Source organism: Natrix helvetica (genome assembly GCF_964273705.1).
Source record: "Natrix helvetica genome assembly, chromosome: 1".
In the NCBI taxonomy this organism is placed as follows: domain Eukaryota; kingdom Metazoa; phylum Chordata; class Lepidosauria; order Squamata; family Natricidae; genus Natrix; species Natrix helvetica.
The window spans coordinates 265664854-265688264 of record NC_138548.1 but is presented as its reverse complement, the minus strand read 5'-3'; the positions used below and the strand labels follow the sequence as shown (position 1 = coordinate 265688264).

At 36.4% G+C, this 23411-nt stretch overlaps 1 protein-coding gene across 2 annotated transcripts in view; it reads right to left on the bottom strand.

Moving 5' to 3' along the window:
• Positions 1-23411, bottom strand: part of TENM2 (teneurin transmembrane protein 2) — a 1011554-nt gene that overhangs the window by 371501 nt on the left and 616642 nt on the right. For both annotated transcript variants that reach the window (XM_081934447.1, XM_081934448.1), the window contains one exon: positions 13257-13466. In XM_081934447.1, the coding sequence (XP_081790573.1) occupies positions 13257-13466 (210 nt within the window). The remainder of the gene's footprint in view (positions 1-13256; positions 13467-23411) is intronic.

Genomic DNA, 23411 nt, shown 5'->3' with positions numbered 1-23411 from the left:
AATAAAACAGAGATAAAAACAATAGAATAAAAAGTATGCTGTAATTTGCTCATTTACAATAGGACATTTCTGAAATATTTAAAAAGTGAAATATGTTTTCTAAGAATTTTTCCACTAGTAAAGTTTCAGACGAGAAAGCAAGATAAGACAAGACAAGACAAAACAATAGAGCTGGAAGGGACCTTGGAGGTCTTCTAATCCAACCTCCTGCTGAAGCAGGAGAACCTATACCAGTGATGGCGAACCTATGGCATGCATGCCACAGGTGGCACACGGAGCCATTTGTTAGGGCATGTGAGGTGTTGCCCTGTCAGCTCCAGTGCCATGCACATGCTGGCCAGCTGACTTTGGCCTTCTTTTAAGGCAGTTTTTCACCCTCCGGAGGCTTCCTTGAAGCCTCCGGAAGGTGAAAAACCGGCCCTATGGGCAAACCAGATGTTCAGGAACAAACTTCCGGTTTGCTTGTAGGGCCATTTTTTGCTCTCTGGAGCCTTTAGGAGGCTTCCCTGAAGGCTCCGGAGGTTGAAAAACGACCCTATGAGCCAGTGGTGGGTTTCAAAATTTATTAGAACCTCTTCTGTAGGTGTGGCCTGCTTTGTGGGAGTGGTTTGCTGGCCATATGACCAGGTGGGAGTGGCTTGCCAGCCATGTGACCGAGTGGGAGTGGCCAACTTGTAAAATGTGGTGAAACTCACTTAACAACGCTCTTGCTTAGCAACCAAAATGTTGGCTCAGAAACTCTGGCATTTGAAGCACGCAAGTCTTAAAGCAGTCAAGTTACAAGACCCTTACATCCCTAACCCTTTAGGAAAAAAAAACCCCAGGGGTGTTCAAACTTGACAGCTTTAAGACTTGTGGACTTCAACCCCCAGAATTCCTCCTCTTGCTCTTCATCTTGATGATGTGTGGACGGGCGGGGAAAGGGAGCTGGAACAGGTTCTAAACGGCACTGTAGATTTGTGGAACCTCTTCTATAGAAGAGGTTAGAACTGGCAGGAACCCACCCCTGCCATGAGCAAACCGGAAGTGACTTCCAGTTTGACTGTAGGGCCGTTTTTTGCTCTCCGGAGCCCTCAGGCGGCTTCCCTAAAGGCTAAGGAGGGAAAAAATGGCCCTATGAGCAAACTGAAAGTCACTGTTCCCAAACTTTTGGGTTGCCCGTAGGGCCGCTTTTTGCTCTCTGGAGCCTTCAGGGAAGCTCCTGAAGCCTCTGGGGGGCCTCAGGTGTGTGTAGAGAGGCTGGTTTTGCCCTTCTCAGGCCCCTAGAAAGCCTCTGGAGGGCTAAAAAAAAGTGTGGGGGGAGCTGGTCATGTGCACATGTGCGCGAGGTAAAGGGGGTCAGGCACACATGTGCGCTGGGGTCATGCTCATATCATTATGAGTATTTGAACGCCCGCACACGATCCTCCTGCGTTCCCCCCACTTTTGGCACGCAATCCAAAAAAGGTTAGCCATCACTGACCTATACTTTTTCAGATAAATGACTGTCTTCTTAAAAGCCTCCAGTGATGGAGTGCCCATGATTTCCTAAGGCAAGCTGACTCCCTCTTCTTTTGGGCACTCCATAAATACTGGAACACTGCTATGTCACCTCTAATACTTCTTTTCATTAGACTAGCCACATACAGTTTCTGCAAACATTCTTCACATGTTTTAGTCTCCAGCCCTTTGATCATCTTAATTATCCTTTTCTGAACTTTTTCCAAAGTCTCAACATATTTTTTGTAGTATGGTAACCAAAATTGGTTGCAGCATTCTAGGTGTGGTCTTACTAAGGTTTTATAAAGCAGTATTAATACTTCACCTGATCTTGATTCTAAGCTAAGATTCTAAAGAGCTACCTGAAGAAAAAGTTGAGAACCACTGTTCTAGAACATTTGAGAAGCTAATGTAAGTAGAAAAAAATATTAGAGGGGAGATATGTTATTTATTCTACCTTTCTTGTTTTAATCCAACTTTCTGACACTGCTTTAATTTTATACTCAATAGCCAGACAAATTCACTACCATAATTTTCAGTGAATGGAAACATATATAAAGTTCCTTACATTTTTATAAGCCATATCACATTTCAAAATGAAACCATTTTGAGTAAACCATTTTATATGTTGATAAGACTGACAAAGAATTAATATAGGTGCTTTCCTTTTAAAAAGAATATGTTGAGGATGTTTCTGAGTGCTGGAAATAAATTCTTAAAATAAAAAGAAAATAAGTTATCAAAGATATAATGAACTTTGTGTTACTATATGAAACAGATGGGGTTGAGGGATGGGAAGTTAGAATAATGCTTGTGAGAGTTTTATAAAAGAAAATATTTGATCCTGGCATACTTGGTCACCTCAATTAATTTGATGATGATGATTTCAAGATCCCAGAAGCTCAGGCAATCTGTTTGCCCTTGTGTATCCTGATCCCAGAAAGCTGAGTGCTATCACATTGAATGAAAATAGACAAGATGCCATTGGCAAGATATGTACTCAATAACAAGCAACTATTAGAAATCTAGCATATGCCTGCTGAAATAATTATAGTATTCAAACGGTTCTCAGAAGGATTCTTATTTTGAGAGATGCATTTCTCTAATAAGATGACTACTAAAGCAGGCATATCTGTGGCATGTCATTCTGCATTTAAATATAAAAACAGTGTCAGGGACTATTTCAAATTGAAGCTCTGCTCTACATTCAATGCAATTGTTTCCATAATATTAATATATGACAGCAACAATTATGCATTTTATGACAACTGTCCTCAATTCCAGAGCTTGTACTGAAAAAATCCATGTGGAAAATTTGATGTCTCTTAGCTCCCTCACAGTTCTGTATAATTCAAGATGCAATCTAAACATGGAAAGAGCCATTAAGCACCTCCAATTTTCAACGTTAAAAAAGTTAAATGAAACTATAAATGCCAACAGGACCTTGTGACTTCAAATAAGAATCTTATTTGTGTAGCACAGCCTGCCCAGGAAGATAAGTGACTGAAATAATATTATGCTCTCTTTTACCTTCTCCCATTCCATTTTCCGATATGGATATTCAGTTTGTCATGGAAGGAAACAATTCTTCATTTTGCAATTCATCTTTAATTTTGTATCTATAGAACTGTACTTTTTAAAATTCTTATTTAGCCTATTTCTGATAGATACATAGATTTGTGGCAATACATACAGTATTAAAGGCCACTAGTGATGACAATTATACGGTATGCCTTTCACCACTAGAAAATGCAAGCCAGAGAGCATTATTACATTCATGTCTTGCACTGGGGCTTCACAGAGTTACCAGATTTACCACTCTGAGACTTGAAACCTGGATGATGCAGAACAATTGTTCATACAACATTCTTCAGTGTTTATTATAGGATACATTCAAAAGAGAAAAAAAAGGTGGTGAGATTTAGATTGGAAGTTAGATCTCGATCTTTCCTATTGGCTTTAGTATATGTTTGGAGAAAAAGAAAAAAAAAAGGAATCCCATATCTTAAAAAAAAAATTAGAAAGAGAATATAGCATAGTATAACTGGCATGTAGGGTCATGGACTAAGAGTTGAAAAAGATAATGCACTACACTTCAAATATTGCACAAAGAACGATCTGCTTTTGAGTACTCCCAAACACCTGTTTTACTATGTTATTCTCTGTTTCTAGATTTTTCTTGAAAATCCTCGATTACTACAGTGGTAGTAGCCTGTTTAAAAAGGTGCTTTCATAGATCATGATCAAGTATTGAATGTAGCCTGATAGCAGAAAAAGCAACAATTTCTAGAGCAAGCTTCTATAAACTGTAACGTTCCTATGTGTTATTTTCACAGACAGCGTGACACCTGGTGTGCTTCCAGTTCTACAACCACTGAGCATGATATCCTTTTGACGAAAGTAGAAATTGTGTTAACTATTTTGAAAGGGTTCCTAGAAATCTAGACTACATGGAGTCTAACAGAATTCAATCTTCTCCCCTGTTGTGATGGGATGTGCATCTAGAGAAGCAGTGGCATAGAGTTTGGTAACCCAAAGCTTTTCTGGAGAAAAGCCCAGATTAAAAAGCTGTGTAGTCCTAAAGTGGATAGAGAACAGATGAGGAGGCCTCACCCTAGAATCCCTTCTAGGGGATATCTAGTTGGTTAGAAAAGTATAGAATTAATTTAATAAGATTCTGTCCATTTGGTGTAAGCAAATAAAGGATTGAACTCAATTGTACTTCGCTGTGTTGTCTCTGGTCTAGGGTCTGACCCATATGCTGCTTATTCTCTACCCAACAGCCTGCTGTAAAGGTACTGAGATCATTTGATAACTCCACCAAAAGTTTTGGCTGTCAACTGCTTATCAGCACAATTTAAGATCATAGTGTTAAACTGCTGAATGCTCCCAAAGTTACATCCTGACTACATGACAGACTATGTCTCCCTGTTCAACCATTAAAATCAGCAGGATAGGTTGTTCTGATAATGACCTTCCATGAAATCATTTTCTTGCACAGGGGATATACCTGTGAGTGGATAACAGGCTATATAGTGCCCTGTGTTCTTTGGCCTCCAGTTGGTCAGCATTTAAAAATCTATGAAGACTACACATTTTATCTAGCATTCCATTGTTAATTTGTTCTATTATTATTTTTAATTTATATTTAAATCTTTGTATTTTGTTTTGACCTTATCTATAGACTTCAGTGTTTACTTGAGTAGAAGACACTGGACTAGGAAAAAAAAAACTTTGGCCCAAATTTTAGAAAGGTGGGAGGAACACAGAAATCTGAGACAAATGGCCAAATGAAAAACATCTTTCACACTCTCCTGTTGGCTACTTTGATGATTGCACATGTTTTCTTCAAGACCATCTTCTACAAGTTATGGCCTTGAAGAAAATACGTGGCAACCATTGAAGCACAAAGAATACATTTCCATTTTCAAGTTACAGTATTTATGCAAAATATGATTCTGCATTTAAGATAAGCCATAAGCAGCATGTGTGTGTGTGTGTGTGTGTGTGTGTGTGTGTGTACACACACATCACATAGCTATTTTATATAGTATCCAGCTTCACAATCTTTTCCATCTCCAACAATTCCATCCGAAAAAAATCACCTCCAGATCTTTGCTTAGTAAATGTATATATGGACAATTATGTGTGTGACATACTTATATACTGTAGGTATAAATAAAGCATGTCAATTATAAAATGAATTGATTTCCTATTTATATTTACTGATTATTCTGCCTTAATACAAACTGCTCTCCAATATAGAAAGAAGATCAAAGGGTTCTGCTATCCTGGACTTGATTCCAGGTTGGATCCACTATGAAAAGCAAGTAATGAATCAATAATGAATGATGGCAAAAAGGCAGAACTCATTTTTCCTCCTGTCTTCTCTCACAGAAGGAAAATGGAACCTGGCCAGTTACCATTATGCTATTGGGGAAACAATGGAATAGCAGATTTAAGGGAAGGAAAAGAGAGCTAATTTAAATGTCTCCATGCCCAGATTATTGCAATTCAAATTAGTAAAAGAACACTTTAGATGATAGCAGAGTCATTCCTGATGATGTTTAAGAACTCTGAGAGGATTAGCAAAGTTCCAGGAGGAGGGCAAAGACCATCCTTCAAACAGGGAAAATTGTACCTCAGACACTACAGGCTTGTCAGCTTGATCTGAACTGGGCAAGGTCCTGAAATAAACTATATAGTAATATATTTATAAACTATAAATAATAGAAGTCAGCTTGGAAATGCGGCAAACCAATTATCCCAAATGAAGCTCATTTCTTTTTTGATAGAGACACTAGCTTATTAAACTAGTGAAAATTGTAGAATATTGTAATCAACATACTTTTTTTTTTCCAATTGTTACTCATGGCTTTGAAACCTGGATTCTAAAAAAGGTAGATAGGAGAAGGGTGGACACCTTTGAACTGTGGTGCTGCATAGAACTACTACATATCTTATGGGCTGTAAAAATCACAAAGAAATCATAGACTGAACCTCACCCAAAATATCAACCGAAGCCAGAATTTTCAAACAAATTCTAACATACTTTGGCCATGTCATGCGAGATGATTCACTCAAAAAGTCAATCATGCTGGAGTCAGCAGAAAAAGGAGAGGGGGCTACCCTAGAACCGGTTGGTTAGACATTATTAAAGATGACACCAGGGTGCCCAAGGAGGATCTGAAGAGGCAGTATGAGACAGAGTCATGGAGAATGCTGATCCATAGAGTGGCCAAAGGTTGAACACAACTGAATGGCTTACAACGAAGACAATGTAGACAAAGTGTATCTGTTGCTTCATAAACATTTTCAACAGAGTGCACCATAATAAGTTCCTTCATAAAATACTAAAATATGTATTATATAATACCACTCGCATTTTGCTAAATGACTGCAGCCAAAGAATGATCATTAATGGCTTCACTTTAGAATGGAAGGAAGAGTGCTACACAGCTCTTTCTTGGAGCCCTTGCTGATCAATAGTTACCAATTACTTTGATGAAGGAATTAAGGGGACACTTGGATTGGCAGATGATACATAGCTGGTATTTCAGAGAGATGTGAAGTTATTAAAACAGATCTAAACAGTTTGAGAAGTGAGCTGAAATGGGATTTAGCAGGAGAAAGGTAAATATAGTATTATATATGGCTGTCTTATCAACTACAAGATAAACAGGAACTAGAACAGTAGTGAATTTATTAAGAAAGGAAACAATATATTAGGATGCATTAATAGAAGCATAGAAATTCAGATCTTTGAAAGTAATTGGTCCACTATATTTGTCTTATCAGTCACTATCTGAAGTACTGAGCATTGCCATTCTAAAACAATAGTGAAACATTGGAATATGTTAGAGGAAGGCTATCAAGAAAATGTAAGTTTTCTTGAAACAAATTCTATAAGAAGTGATTAAAAGGTCTGGGTCAGTTTAGCTTATAGATAGAAATTACTGAAGGGTGATATGATAGAAGAATACAGGTATATGTGTGTATGTATATATAGAGGAGAGAGAGAGAGAGAGAGACAGAGACAGAGAGACAAATATAAGTTGTCAAGCATTGAACTAATGGCTTAACATTATAATGTAATAGGTTCAAATTAGGTGTCAGGAGGAATTTCCTAGTATTAAAACTTTTCAGTCAACAGGCTGAAACAGGCTGCCACATGATTGTGGTGAAATCCTTCATCAGAGTCTATGGAGTCTATGGAGATTCTCAGTAATCCAGGTCATGTTTGTCCCAAAGGTGCTTTTCAAAAGGCAACTGGACTTCCTTTGTTTTTGCTTGAAGACATTTCTCTTCACATCCAAGAAGCTTCTTCAGTTCTCAGCAACAGAAGCAAAAACAAAGGAAGTCCAGTTGCCTTTTGAAAAAAAAAAAAAAACACCTCTGTGTCTTTCATCAGAAGGTTTCAGAGGCTGAAGGCTCATGTGTTAGAAATTCTCTAAACAGGGGACCCATGACTTTTATGCTCCCTTCCAGCTTTATGATTTTGTAAAACTCATAAATACAAGGGTACTAGAACCCATTCCTCCCTTCTTTGAGAAAGAGGAGGAGGAAAAAGAAATGGGCAAAAGGGAAAGGCAACTGCACTTGGAAGGCAGAAGGAGAGAAAAGACCCCGTTGAAGAAGCTCCAGAGAATGATTAATATTCACTAGCAAAGCTGTGGCTAATTTAACAGCAAATCTTAAAGACTTCCATGCAAGTCCAGAAGCATCTGTACATCTGAGGCCAAAGGTCCAAAAGGATGACATCAGATTGAAGCCCCGGCCATTTCTATAAAGGGGCAGAGCTTTGATTTGTGGTTGTGTCTGTCACCTTGATCTACTTGTTCTCACTGTGGATGCCCTCCTTCCCCAATTATTCATAGTTATGCATATTCTTCTAAAAGCCTTATTAGACTGCAGTGGTGCGCAGTACATACATTTCTACTTTTAAACAGTTTTCTCTGTAATTGTCAGAGATCTAGTGGTTAAGATCTAGCCGACATTTCATAGGACATTCGGTGGGGTGGTAGTGTAATATCCAGTAGGATTACAGTATTTGCTTTTCTGATTTAGGAGGTATTTTCTTCAATAAAACTTTGGGTTGATGTATTAGAGCAAACACAGGGCTTTAAATCTGAGCATTAATCTTTATTCATATGTTGTCCAAAAATGTCATTAATAAAATAAATTATACTATTTGTACACCCTGTATTTCTTCATGAAAGCACACATGTATACATTGTTCTAAACAGAATATTGATCAATAAAAGAAAAATGAGAATGATAAATGTTACATATTATATTCTAATTTCTACATCTCACAAATATTATTTTCAATAAAATATTCAATTAGCTTAGTTTCACATTAAAAGAAAGTTCATTTTTCCATTTTATTTTAGTCTGCAGTTTGAGCCATCAGTGCTGCTAAACTGCAGTGAAAAAGGTTGCATTTATTTGCTATGTAGTTATGTTACTTATGATTGATGCCACTTCACCAAATGATAAGCTGGTCACCCCAATGATGTAATGTCATTTTAAGAGCTATAATCTAATTTCTTTCAAACTGGAAGCTCTGATGAGTTCTAATAAAGATTTATTGTAGATTAAAGGTCTTCATAATATCAATAATAGATTGCTTACCTGATGGAAGATTTGATTACATACTTTTTTTTAAGCATATGAATTTTCCACATACATGAAAAATAGTTAGCAGCAAAGCAATGTAATCAGATACAGTAACTATCATCTTCTCCTTGGAAAGGTTCACATAAACCAATTTAGGAATTAGTATCTAATTGTTCAAGTTAACACAAGCATAAGTATATATTTCATCTAGAAGGATCACTCATTCCCATAAGTGCTGGTTTATTAAACACAATGTGACCAACATAATAGTTCACAAATACTGAATTATTTTAAACCTACACATAACAACTCCATCTTTTAAATTAGAAGAACAATCAGAACAATCTACCCATAAACATGATAGATGTCATCTAAAACCTTTTAATTTCAAAATCTAATAAGGAACCTCATCTCTTCTCCCGCGCTCCTACATCCATAATAATGACAAGTTTGGATTTTGTGATGTTTAAAAGAAGCAATAAACAGGATAAAAATATAAAGTTTGTTTATTGTACCCCGAACTATAAAAATATAGGCTATAAACAATCAACCTATCAATCTTTATTTGGCCAGCAGATAGATAGGCTATGATAAATTGTTTATTAAGAAAAAAAATAGATAAAATTAAAATAAAATACAGAAACAAGCTGTTTTGTAAGTGGCACATATTCCTAGCAATGTAGAAAGTATTATTGCAGTATTTTTGTCTATAAAAGCATTTGAGAACTATTTTTTTTAAAAAAATCAATGCTCTTATATGTAGAGAGTGATCCCAATTTTGAGTATTTTGCCAGCAATTTTTTTTTCTCATATTTGAATAGTCATAATTTAAAGCACTGGAAAAATGTGATTTTTTTATCCAGCAGGATACATTTTGCATACATCATGCACAATTATAATCATTTATTAATACAATTTAAAAGAAGGAATTCCAATAACAAAAAAAACCACTAACCTAGCTTATTGTGAAGAAAACACTAAGAATTCTATTAATGTCCAATACTAGATCAGGATGGACAGCATAATAAAATAGATTAGAATGTTAGATGAAATCAAAGATCAGGATGTTCTGGAAATACATGCACATGCACATTGGGAAGTTCAGATACACACACTGTAGCATCACAATTCATATGATCACTTTAATTGGTGAAGTAAAATATTTAGGTTCAGAACAAAAGAAGTTGATTCCATGTTTCTTCATAGACTAAAAACCATTTTTAAACTTGAAATAACAAATGGCAATTCAGAGGCATACTCAGAGGTGATATTCAGCAGGTTCTAACCAGTTCTGGAGAACCGGTAGCAGAAATTTTGAGTAGTTTGGAGAACTGGTAAATACCATCTCTGACTGGCCCTGCCCCCATCTATTCTCTATCTCTTGAGTCCCAGTAACCTGGGATTTTGCAGTATTGTTCCCCTGGAGTGGGATGGAATGGAGATTTTACAGTATCCTTCCCCTGCCACGCCCACCAAGCCATGCCACGCCCACCGTGCTACACCCATAGAACCGGTAATAAAAAAAAATTGGAATCCCACTACTGAGCATACTGTATATTTTTTCACATTTATTGTTCCATATGAATGAATGCATGCATGCATGCATGTAAGCAACCATAAATGAATGAATGAGTACACATGTCTGTCTGTCTGTCTGTCTGTCTGTCTGTCTGTCTGTCTGTCTCTCTCTCTCTCTCTCTCTCTCTCTCTCTCTCTCATCTATCTGTCTCTTCCTTCCCTCCTTCCTTTCTTTTGTCTGGTCTTTCAAAATAATATACAGTACTCATATGATGGATTGATCAACATATAAGCTAGACAGCATTATGCATCCTTATGGTGGACCGTTTAGGGCAAGAAGGTGGCTGCTCAGATTAATCCTTTTTTGATTAAAGTTTAAGAATCAGACAAATTTCTCATTTGGGTGAAAAAAATAACAGTATGAATCAGTATGATTCCATATTGGCATTTTTTACTAGCTAATATTTAATCTAGATTCCCCATAGGTGTTCTTAGAAAATAAAAAAGATATAAATGGGTTGTACATGTGTCTACCTCTCTTAATAAAGGCTAGGCTATCCCGTGGTTGAGAATGAACATCCTGGAAACAGAAGTAAAAAGTTTGGTAGGAGACAACATCTACCATGGCAGTCCGTTAATGAACAGAAAGCCTCTTCCCACCCCAGTATGTGTAGAAACTGAGACGAATATAATTTTATACACTAATTAACAGACATTGAATGCAAAGTGTTTGCATAGTTTCACTATGAAAACAGCTGAATGCCTTGATTATTGTTGCGCTCCAACCAGGGATGGGACAGGGTGAACAGATAAGAATCATACTGCCAGACATTTCAACATTTCCAATGGTCCAGCCAGGAGCAAGAAAATTCCAAGAAAGATACTATTCAGCAGTATTGGTGGAGGGGGGGGGGCAAAGGGGGACAGAAACAGGAAAGTGCCCAAAGCCCTGCCCACATACATATATATATAAAGGGTGGAACTTGGCAGCAGGACACTAATTTGGTCCCAGTGAGAAAAACAGCAAGTTGAAAGTGTTTCATTCATTCTAGAAGAGCCAAAAATAGACAGAACTCTGAAAACTCTCATTGTACTTTAACAGGATAGGAACACCTTGAGAGAGCCTATCTCATCTGTGTTTTGGTTCAAAATCCCATGGGCGGATGGTGTAGCTAAATTGGCTGGAAAGTTTTTTTTTCTTTTCTTTTTCTGGTTTTTCACAATGTTAAAAGTGACCCAGTAAAACTGGCTGCAAAGTGACGCAGGACAGTCCTAAGGGAGCATTTCTTAAGTAATTAGTGTCATATACTGGCACAAAAAGTAGTTATATTACTGGCTAAGGAAGTGGGGGTTGTATTCATAATGGACAAGACTCTCAATGGGCATTATATCATGCTCCAAGCAGAGGAGACTTTAGTAACCGGAGAAGAAAAAAGATTGCTACTGCCATCATGTCATGCTTGCTTCTCAGATGCCTTTACTTGATTGTTTTAAGAAAGAAGTTGCTGACCTACATAGCTGTTCACTCTGATCTAACAATGCTTTTCTTTCATTTTTTTGAGACTTTATTAAAGCCTCAATTCTAGAATGATTTATCTATAAGCAAGCACCATAACTATAACTTTAAATGTCCATGTATGTGCTTAGAATTGCAACTTAAGATTTATAAGATTTATCATTCTGATATATGAGGACATGTTAAAAGAAAAAAAATCACCAGAGTTTTGTGAACTGTTGTTTTGTTTTCTTCTGCCAAACGCATATTTCTGGCTCTATATAATTTTTTTTCAGCTTTAGAGGGCATAAATTGCTGGCCAAGCAGTTTCTTATAAGATGTGTTCAGGCAAAACAGCAGTGCGCTTACCAATTACAGATCTTATGTCCATTAATTATTGTGACATAAGAATAGCATACAATAACAAGCATACTGTGGAACATAAAAGAATAACATAACAAGAAAATTGAATCAGAAGAGGCAAGGCAGGAAGTAATAACAACAACAACAAAACTTTCCCATAGTTGCTATCACCCTTTATTATTATCACAGACAGTTTAAAAAAGTTCTTGAAACTTTTGTTCTACTCCTTATTTTTATATATATATATATATATATATATATATATATATATATATATATATATATATATATATATATATATATATATATATATATATATATATATATATATATATATTTATTTATTTATTTATTTATTTATTTATTTATTTATTTATTTATTTATTTATTTATTTATTTATTTATTTATTTATTTATTTATTTAGTAGTGGTCCTGATTTTGTATCCCGCTTGTTGTTTTTTGTAATTTAAATTTGTAATTTAAAATTACTTCTTCCTTTTAAAATTGTTCAAATGATTTATGCATAACCAAGAAAACTGTGCCAAAGAAGCAAAATCAGTAATACTAACAGAACTTCCAAACACCTAATGCAACTTCTCAAATATTTTGAAAATTTGTAAAGTATACAAATCACATTCCACTTCAATCAAATTGTCAGTGCACCCTCTATCTGATCTAGTCCTGCCTCATCCTACTTTATCTACAAAGTCCATACTGCCTTTTGAATATCTGATTGGAGTAGAAGGATTTCCGCCCAAATGGTACTCAGAATAGAATCTATTTCCTCATTTAAAAAATGCAGCCTAAACATTTTGTAAATTGGTGGTCAATTTGAGAGATATCAATACTTCATAAAAGGTTTAAAGTTAGGATTACTTGCAATTCTGATAGGAAAATTGAAATAAACACAACAAATGTGAAAATATAAAACAAATTAAAACAGGGCCAACATAACATTTTGCATTTTAAAAGGCAATGTACTATTCTATAAAAATGCAAAGCAGTGCAATACCTTTTGTATATATTTCTCCAAAAATACAAGGCAATTTTCATCTAGTGATAAAATGCATTAATAGATAATTATTAATTCAGAAGAAAGCCTAAAATAAAATTTGACAACAACAAATATCTATTTATTAATAAAGTTCTCAAACTACAACAAATACACAAATAAATATATCTTCATTTCCCCTAGTGTCCCTATTTGGAACCACTCTTCTTGTAACAATTAGAATTCGCCCATATAAACATAATATTTACAATCAGATAACATTTCCTTACCACTGCTAGAAGTTTGCTGTGGCCCTGTGCATGCTCTTAGCAGGTATGAATTTGGGCAGAACTCCTCATCAGGGTTGGTATCCATAATTTGATGAGAAGTATTGCTGTCTAGCAAGGGCATCTGGCAGCTAACTTGTGGTGGATTATGAGAGCTGGGAAGCTGAGCAGATGGGAGAAGGCTAGACGAAGACGTAGGTGGAATGGGACGACCTGAAAAAGAGGACAGAGGGATCAAATTTCATCAATAAATGTTAATGAAAGAAAATACAAACAGTAACACTGAAATTGCTTGTTTCCACACAGGATTACAGCTGGGATTGAATCAAAGTAGGTGGTATCCATTGGGTCTGATTTCCCTTTGCATCATATTCAAGACAATAGGACCAGTTGCGCTAAGCAAGACCAATCCAAGAAAAAGGGATAGCAGCTTCATATTTTGTCTTTATAGCACCAGCCTGTACTTCGTTTGATGCTGCATGAATAATGCCATATTGCACAGAACACAATCCACTTAGAAAAACATCAGCAAGGAAGTGCATCCATCAATTGATTTGCCATCAATGATATTTTCAAAGAGATTCATGGAATGATAATTATCCTTTGGCCACAACAGAAGAATATAATTCCACTTGGGAAACATTCTGTAACTTGTTTTTTTATACTGAACTAAGAACAACAACATCAACAACTACCATCATTATTAATGTCAGAAAAACCGGCTTATTTTAAGCCCCTTAAAAAACTCAGTTTTCAACTCAAATCTATAATAACTTAAAAAAATTAGAACAAAAAGCAAAAAGGATCTTTTAACCTGTTGTAAAAACAATGCAACATATTTTTGGTCATAGAGGTTTTTACTCACTTTATGCAATTGAGATAAGAATATTACTTTGACCATTTTAGCAGCAACAACAGCAGTGTGGTATACTAAAATCCAAAATAATTTAGACTTGTATGGAACAGTCAGAAAAAGAGAGTAACAACAACAACAATAATAATAATTGCATATTTTAAGAAGATACTCGGTTGATACCTAGAACGCTGTCAGCAACCCAGATCAACCATTAGCACCAGTCAATAATATGTATGATACATTTTTAAATGCTCAGTTGACTGAGTTTGATGTTTAATGAATAATGATGATGATGATGACGTCTGCTTTTAAATTCTAGAAAAATCATCTCAACTGTAAGATTTAACTAAAGTTAAGATATAAATTTATTTTGATTTTGGAATTTCCAAGTTAATTCAAAGAAACCATATCTAACCATATTTCAAAGAAAAATAAAGTCACCAGAAAGATGTCAAAACAATATTTCCTAGATAGGAAGCTACAAGGAATCACAGCATATACCAGAAAACACCTGAGGTTATTACTCTAATAATAATTAATCCTAATTCCATTAATCCAATCCGAAAACAGAAGCATTGAAAGAATACATTTAGCCTTAGAGAAAAAGGGCATATACAAAAAAAAGAGAGATTCAATTATACAATGCATAGACAATTTGCATCTTTAACTGAAGGTACTAGTTAATCAGCAATCTGGGCAATTAAACAAAATAAAATGTTTTTCTTGTTGCCCGCTTTGATATAGGCCACAGAATTCTGCATCAGATGTTGTTTCCAAATCATTTTTGTATAGATAGTACGATAATAAGGAATAAGGGTGCCATCTTTCAAAATTGTTAGTGACCTCTACTTATTTCCACCATCTAGGAATTTAGCAGCAAAATAGGATCAAAGATACTCACACCTAAATTGTCTGATGTCTCAGAAAAATTGTGGCCACATCTAGGTAAGCAATCTGCTGTCCCACCCCCAAATCAGATTTGCATATGCTTAGTTTTAAATACATGATCTTTTTTTATCCAATACATTAATTTGCTGGGGAAAAAATCCCCTAGAGTTCGAAAGCTAGAAGTAACAGATATATTTTCTTCCCATTCTATCCAGGAATAATATCCACAGGTAAAACCACAGTGTTTTACATATGGTATGTCGTCAGTCAGAGGTGGTATTCAGCCAGTTCTGACTGGTTCTGGAGAACCGGTAGTGGAAATTTTGAGTAGTTTGGAGAACCAAAATTAGGCTGGCCCCGCCCCCACTGCCGCCCAGCTGATCTTCTTTTGTTGTCCTGAACAGGAGTTGGAAAGCAGGATAATGGGGTAGGGGGGAATGGGGATTTTGCAGTAACCTCACCTGCATGCCCACAAAGCCATGCCCACAGAATCAGTAGTAAAAAATTTTGAATCCCACCTCTGTCCTCAGTGCAGAAAACACAAAGCAAAACATCCAGATGACTCCAAAAAACCCACTGTTTTCCTGTTTGTGGGAAATTCATTTAAACAGCATTTCTTAAGCCATCAATAATGCAGCTGTGTGGTTGGGTATAATCATTGTTTAATGTTCTGCTTCCCATTAGTGTAAATTACAAAATGGTTTGCAATAGAACAATAAAAGTACCATAATGCAAGTAATATGTTAAAAGCAATATAAAAATAATGGTTTTATTATAAAGAGAGCAGAAAGGAGAGACGGTGAAGACAAGAGAAAATAAAAATCATCCAGACTTCTCCATTTACAGAGGGAAGGTAGAGATAGTTAGCAGATGTCTCTTAAATGTCAGGGGAGAATATATTTCATTTGGAGGAAGGCTAGTGGATGGATTCCCTAGTTGGGTAGATAGGTAAACAACCTATCTACTAGTAATTGCAAATGGCACATACTAGAAGACCTTCCCTGAAGTGAAAAATTCATTAGGTTGATAATGCAAAGGTATGCAGTCACATAGTCCAGGTTCAAATAGTTTAAGGATTTTATTTTGGATCAGTAGCTAACTATAATACAGTTGCTTCATGAACCATGTAACATATGAATGAACAGAAGCTTGGCCACCAAATTCTATGGACCACAGAGAACATGTAACTAAAAATGGAGTTACCAGTGTGTGATCTGATAATTAATGAGATATATACATTACAATATCTCACAGTTGTTGTACATTTTATTATTAGAAATATACAACAATGAATCATACTTTGATGCTAAAAAGATACAACGTTCAGCCATATTCAGTACAGTACATAGGATTAAACATTTTCCAGTGTTACAAGACATTCATGTCAATACTGAAGAACAGAGATAATTCTAATTTGTCAGGGCAAGTTAAGGCTAAATATATTTTGGATTCATTACAATGCCATTCCTATCCACTTCTGTTTTTTTACTGGTTCTTCCTGCCAGAAACAAGCCCATCCATCTGTCCTAGATGATATCATTCTTCTATGCTACAGTTAGGCTCTTTTCTCTAAATTACTCAATCCAGCTCACCAAGCAGTTTACATGCTTTAAGTCTCAGCATTATACATCTACTCAACAAAGTCATCTGTCAGGGTCAGGACATTTGTCTGCCGTTACAATTCCTAATGATTGAAGCCACCCGTTTCTCCCTTTTTCTTCCTGCTTTACTCCAAACATAGGAGGGGAGCTGGCAGAAAATTCTTTGCCCTGCCTGTATTTATCATCCCTGTCAGAGGAAAAAAAAGAAGTCGGAGAAGACGTGCTCCTTGATTGATTTCAGGGAGGAGTAAAAACAGTCTATGAAGATGGAAAAGGTGCTCTGCAGTTGCTTCGCCATGAGGAAATGTGACCTCCACATTACTATCAAGGTCAATGAGGCACACAAAGATCTACTGCATCAATTTGTTACTTACAAATGTTGAAGAAAGAGGGGTTTGTATAATTGTATAATTGTAATGTCTGGTTACAAGCACTTTAAAATTGTATAAATTAATTTTATAAGGTTGTATCAGCTGTTCAAAATGCAAAGATAAACCATTTGAAATCCAAGACATCCAAGATGATACAGGATCAGTGATAACTGCTTTACATATTTTTAAAGGCAGAATCCAACAACAGTGAAATACAAATCACAAACAAGTCAAATATCTGCAACTTCAGAAATGTTTTTTGTCAATGCCAAGATGCCAAGGAAACAAGCAAAGAAGCCTTTAGGTAAGAATGTTGGCAGTAGCTGCTCTTATGGATACTCACAATCTGTAGCTCCTAACTGTATCATGCATCACTGACCACCCTTATCCAAGCAAGGCAGAGACTGAATAACAATACTTTCATGTCTTCTTCTGCCTCAGGCACCTATCCCCACAATCAATCATGCAGGAAACTATCTATCATAGGAATAGATTCTCCAAGCAGCAGTGTGGTTTTGCATCATTCCTCTATGCATTTCGTGGATGGAATAAATGTCAAGGCAAAAACTGAATTACATTCATTATTTGTTTTGCTTTTTTTTAGCAAGTGAGGATACTGAAACCTAGAAAGGACTGTGTTCAAAAATCAAAAGCAGGTCCAGTATCATGCTTGGTAGTTTTTGGTGCTACGTGATGGCTAATAAGAGCTATTGCTTTAACAATGCAAAGGATAGTGTCTGACAAAGCTTCTTCAGGCATCACCAGCCACCACATATTTATTTCCAAATTACTGAGCTAAAATAAAACAAAAATTCTTTAGTACTGTAATTTTGTTTTTGTTTTTTAATTGTTGTGAGAATTTCCCTGGGTTCCTTTCTTCCAAGCCGGGATAAGATCCCTAGAATCAAAACTGGAAGCTGGCTACTTGAGAAGGAGGTGTCTCCTCATTGGTCCAAAGACAATACAAGGATTGCTTTTGGGGCAGCTGATCACTTATCTTCCCTACTGGTTCACAAATGTGAGCTTGCATGATTGCTTCGCTCGCTTACACACCACCTTCTGTGCATGCCCATGCTCACACATTACATTGGGGGCGGGCGGAGCCTCCTGAAGCCGCCACTATCGGTTCGCCCAAACCGGAGAGAACCGGCTGAATACCAGCTCTGATTTTATGACTGGGAGAAGGAAAGAAAGAGGAACACATGGCTTTTTATTGTTAGAAAAATATCATCCTTGTTATCTCCTTTATCAGAGAAAGATCTCTCTCTAATCAAGCAGATGGTTTTTCTTGGTTGATTTTTATGGTTTAAAAAAAAAAACATGGACTTAGGCGCTAAATTCACTTGCCAATTAAATGTTGATTGATGTCACTGCTGTCAGTCAGCATTCTAATGCCTTTAAGGAAACAATGTACTTTATGATTGCTAAAATGCAGTTACAGCACAAGAAGAACATTGGGCAGTAGCTTGACCAGGTCCCTTCAACTCCGGAATAAAGCCAAACTAAAGGTGTCTGCTGTTGACATTCAAGTAATTTATGCAATCCAATATATACAGGCAGTCATTGTTTAGCAATTGTGATCGCCAACTCCATTGCTAAGTGATAGAGTAATAAAGTGCAATGTAACAATATAACAGCTGATACAGTTGCCATCATTATGAAAATCCTGAATGATCACAGAGTCTTGCAGTCATCGTATCCGCATCTGAAATCTCCGGCTAGCTTGTCCATTGACTTTGCTTCTTTGAAGATGGCAGTGAAGGTGATCGTGTGACGGTGGAACCCTGTGACTATCATAATTGTGAGCCAGTTGAGAAGCACCCAAATTGCAATCATGTGACTGCAGAATGCTGTGACAGCTGCAACTACTAGGAACAGTAATAAGTCCCTCTTGTTCAGCAACTTCATAACTGAATGGTCACTGAATGAGTAGTGGTTGAACCTCCCTGGCCATTGCAGGCTGAAATGGAGCCTCTAGGGGTGGATCTGCCCCTCTGGCACTCCATTTGGTCCTCCGCAGACCTCCCCTGGCCCATTGCAGACTGAAATTGAGCTTCCAGGGGGCAGATTTGGTCCCCGGAAGCTCCATTTCAGCCAGTAACGTGCAGGATGAATGTTGCAGAGCCTCTGCAGTTGTTCGTGAGAGCATTGTGCTGCAAGATTCAGAGTTTTGGGCCTTGTTCTGAAATGCTAGGGGGCTCTTATTGCATAATTTTGAATGTCCCCTAAGGGAACTCTTGCAACTCTTGTTGGTTTGGATTACCTGTGTAGAAAAACTCTCATACAAAATGTTTTTGTTTAAACACTACATATGAAACAAAAGTAAAAACATGAAGCATATTCAGTTCTGGTAATCTACATATGCCTTCTGTGAATAGAGGCAGGTGGTTTCCTTTAGAGAATTTTCTAGGACAGGATTGGTTTGACGATTTTTAATGAGACACACACCACTTCCTAGAATATGCAATGTGTACATAATTTTATCTGACAATTTTTGTCACAGGATTTGATTTCTCTTTAGTTCTTCTTTATCCCATTTTACGGATTTCTTCATGGCTTTAACAAAATTCTTTTGTAGATTCAATAACAAAATATTTTCCAAGATTATCTTGGTTTCACTTTGTATTTCCCTTTTAATTTTTAAAACTTCAGCCAGTTTCTTTTGTATATCTAGTAAAGCATCTTTTTCCAAATCATTCTCTTAGCCCACCATTTGAATTTCCACATTCTCTTCCACATTCTCTTCTTTACCTTCTCAAGAAAAAAAAAAATCTTCCACATCTGTTTTAGAAAGAGTTTATCCATACAAAAAGATAGCAATAGTCGCATTATTGACATTGTAGTTACAAACTTCTGGCTCCATTCTTCAAAAATACTTAATATTTCCAATGTTATAAAGTTGTGTGTAATTTTGTAACAGGCTTATCCTTCTTTTTCCTCTTCTTAAAAGCTTTATTTCCCTCTAGTGAAGTTATTGTGAATCTTTTGTTATGACTTGTGACATCTATAATAACCAAAATAAGTCTGTTTACCATAAGAAGTTATTTTTTTAGTTAATTCCATTTTAGTTAATACTAAAAAACAATGGACCTCTAATCTGTTTATAACTTTTCACATCAAAATTTTATTTAGCTTTTTGCTGTTTATTTCAAATTATTTAAGTTTTTAACCTTATAATTTATTTATCTTTTCATCAAATGAAAAACTCAACAGATGAAGTTTTTTCAGATTTCTCATTCTTAGCTTTAAGGGCAATTTTGGAAAGTTATTAGAAAGTGACGTTGCAAACCCAGTATCTGCTGTGACTGTGAGCACGATTGCTTCCTTCACCTTCTGACGTCTGTCTCTGTCTCTGTCTCTCTCTATCTCTCCCTCCCTCCCTCCCTCCCTCCCTCCCTCCCTCCATCCATCCATCTATCATCTATCTATCTATCTATCTATCTATCTATCTATCTATCTATCTATCATCTATCTATCTATCTATCTATCTATCTATCTATCTATCTATCTATCTATCTATCTATCTATCTATCTATCTATCATCTATCAGAATAGAGCTGGAAAGAAGGGACCTGGGAGGTCTTCTAGTCCAATCCCCTGTTCAAGCAGGAGACCTTATACCATTTCAGACAAGTGACTGTCCAATCTCTTCTTAAAATATTTTAAGCTGCTCATTTTATATTGCTTTTAAACTATATTTTCCATCTATTTTAATTACTGGCAAATGACAATTTTTTACAAATATTCCAGTGAATCATGTTGGCAAATGTGTTATGCCACTATTGATCATCAGTTTGTGTATTTTTTTTTTTTGATGAGCTAAGTACGTTATCTATTTTTTTCTTTTGCTTCTTTGCACAATCTGCACTTTTGATGATTTTTCAGTTCTAGCTTTGATTCCTCCAGAGCTTCAGAGATCACATTGGGAAGGAGAACACCCTTGCTCTGTCCCTCAGCATCCCTAGACTCCATGGCACTCTACTACCCAAAGCAGGCACCAGTTCAGAGCAGCCACAATTTATTTTGGCAGCTGCAAAATTGGTGCCATTTTCAGGATAGTGTTAAATGCGCTCCACTGTAGAGAAGGCTGCACAATACAGCAGCTGCTTCCAGAAGAAGATCTATGGTAAAAGACAAGTAACTGATCTGTGATGGTGGTGGTGGTAAGGATGTTGTTGTGGGATCCAGCAGGTTGAAAATAAGTCCAGAGCCTGTGGGGACTCAGAGGGATGGGAAACAGAGCATGGGGTATCTCGGAGAGTGGTGGAGGCCTTGGGATGCCCATGGTAGGCATGCTTGGGTCTAAGCTAGGTCTCCAAGGTCTTCCCAAAGCTCTGAGGCAACCCATGGCCCACTTTACAACCACATTAGGGACAATAGGAATGGTGGTACCTTAGCTTAATGAGTCTCACAACTGCAAGTTCTACCTGTAGTTCATCCAAAATTCAATTGGATGGGAACATTTTCTATCTAGATTATATAATCTATGCATTTATTTAATCAAATCATATTTTATAAATACATTGCTGCACATCTCAAATAAATGAATCTGGGCAACTAACAATAAATAAAAGCAGTTACTTGTAAACAATTAAAGAAGCAAATGCATGGCAGCTGAGAAAAACCACTAACAAAAATTAGCACAGCCAAAAGAGAGAAGCCTTATACAATCGGGGCCCCTACATAAAACAAGATCTTTAAGTCTGTAGAGATTCTCAGCCATCCAGGTCATGGTTGTCCCAAAGGTGCTTTTTCAGAAGGCAACTGGACTTTCTTGTTTTTCTTTGAAGATGTTTCCCTTCTCATCCAAGAAGCTTCTTCAGCTCTGACAAGATAGTGGGGAATGAAAGGGTTTATATTCTTTGCAGACAGCCGATTATTTGCATCCTTTTAGAGAGTCATTGAAGCACCTATGTCCTCGGGTTTACCTAAATAGTGCTCCTGGTTCCTATAGTCTGCAATTTTTTCTCTGGAAATCCTTGGGGTCAGTGTAATCCAGTGGTTCCCAACATGGGGGCCATGCCTTATAGGGGGGCAATTTGATATTTAATGGGGACAATTTGAACCTTGTTTAAACCAAGTTAATGGCCTTTTAGGATTCCTCTATGTAAGTAGAGTTCACTTTTTGAGTAAAGTAAGAATTATATGTCACGGGCGGGGGGGAGGCATCGGGATTTTAGAGATGCTTAGGTGGAGCATGGCCAAAAAAAGGTTGGGAACCATTGGTCTAATCTCTGGAGGGATGATGTTTCAGAGGCCATATGGTTTATAAATGAGAAGAAAAAGAATTTTTCTATTTTGTTAAATTTTTTCACTCAGTAATATAGTATCGGGAGTGGGGAAAGCATTTAGCTCAGGAGAACAATGTTTTCTGCTATGCACCAATCTAATTAGGGAACCATAAAGATCCCTTTTATGAGAAAGCTGACATATCAGGATATTAACTCAGTGATGTCCTGTGTAACATGTAGTTGTACTCTCAAATAAAAAGCTAGAGTTTGTTCCTTCATTTCAACATTTAGATAATAAATATTTTAATTAAAAGGGAGCAAGAGAACACCAATGTTTATAGAAAAATGCTACTCAGGTATGCAGGAATGAATTCTGCATATTCAAAAGGCATTTCTAATTAATATGGAAAAAAAAAAGGTAAGGTCTCCCAAAGCTCTCTTCCATCTGAAGCATATGGGGATATGTATGCACAATTATACTGCATTATTCATTATACTGCAAGAAAGGATACACTTAAGGTAAAAATGCTGTAGAAATTATTTCCCCATAGATGAAGTGAAAACAATGGTACACATACCTTGACTGGTTTTGCCTTGCTCCTCTCAGAGGTATTAGGCTCCATCTTCCAGAAATTCTGGCTAGCATGGGTAATAAATGTATACGCTGCTTACACTGTCACTAAAGAACCTACTTCTTCTATTTTGTTTTCTTTTTGTTGTTTTCCATAGGTTTTTAAAAAAACACTAAAATCAAATTGGGTCAAGATGTATATGACTTCTTTAAAAGATTTAACAGTTTCAAGTTCCATCATTACACTGTTATTGACATGGTGTAGTTATACTGCAGCTATGTTGGTTTGGTAGGTTTACAAACCTATCATATCTACAGGGTGCTCAGAGGAAGAAGGTTTCATGATTGATAAACTTCTCTAAGTCCAATTCTTGTCGGCTACCAACTTCATTCCCCTTCAAACTTTAAATAAAATTTTGACACTATTTTCTTGCATTTGGCAAATGTCTTCACTTTTTCCTTGCAGCTGATTTCTGAAGGAATGTTAAAACAACTGCTGACTGACATTTCATCCATTTTCTTGTTCTTCTTTTGCATTTCATGGTGAGTGGGCAGTAAACAAGTAACATAAAACCAAAATGGCTGTTGCATAGTAGTGTGTTAAAGGTTTTTCTCATAGCAGCCAGAAAATGACTGTTAC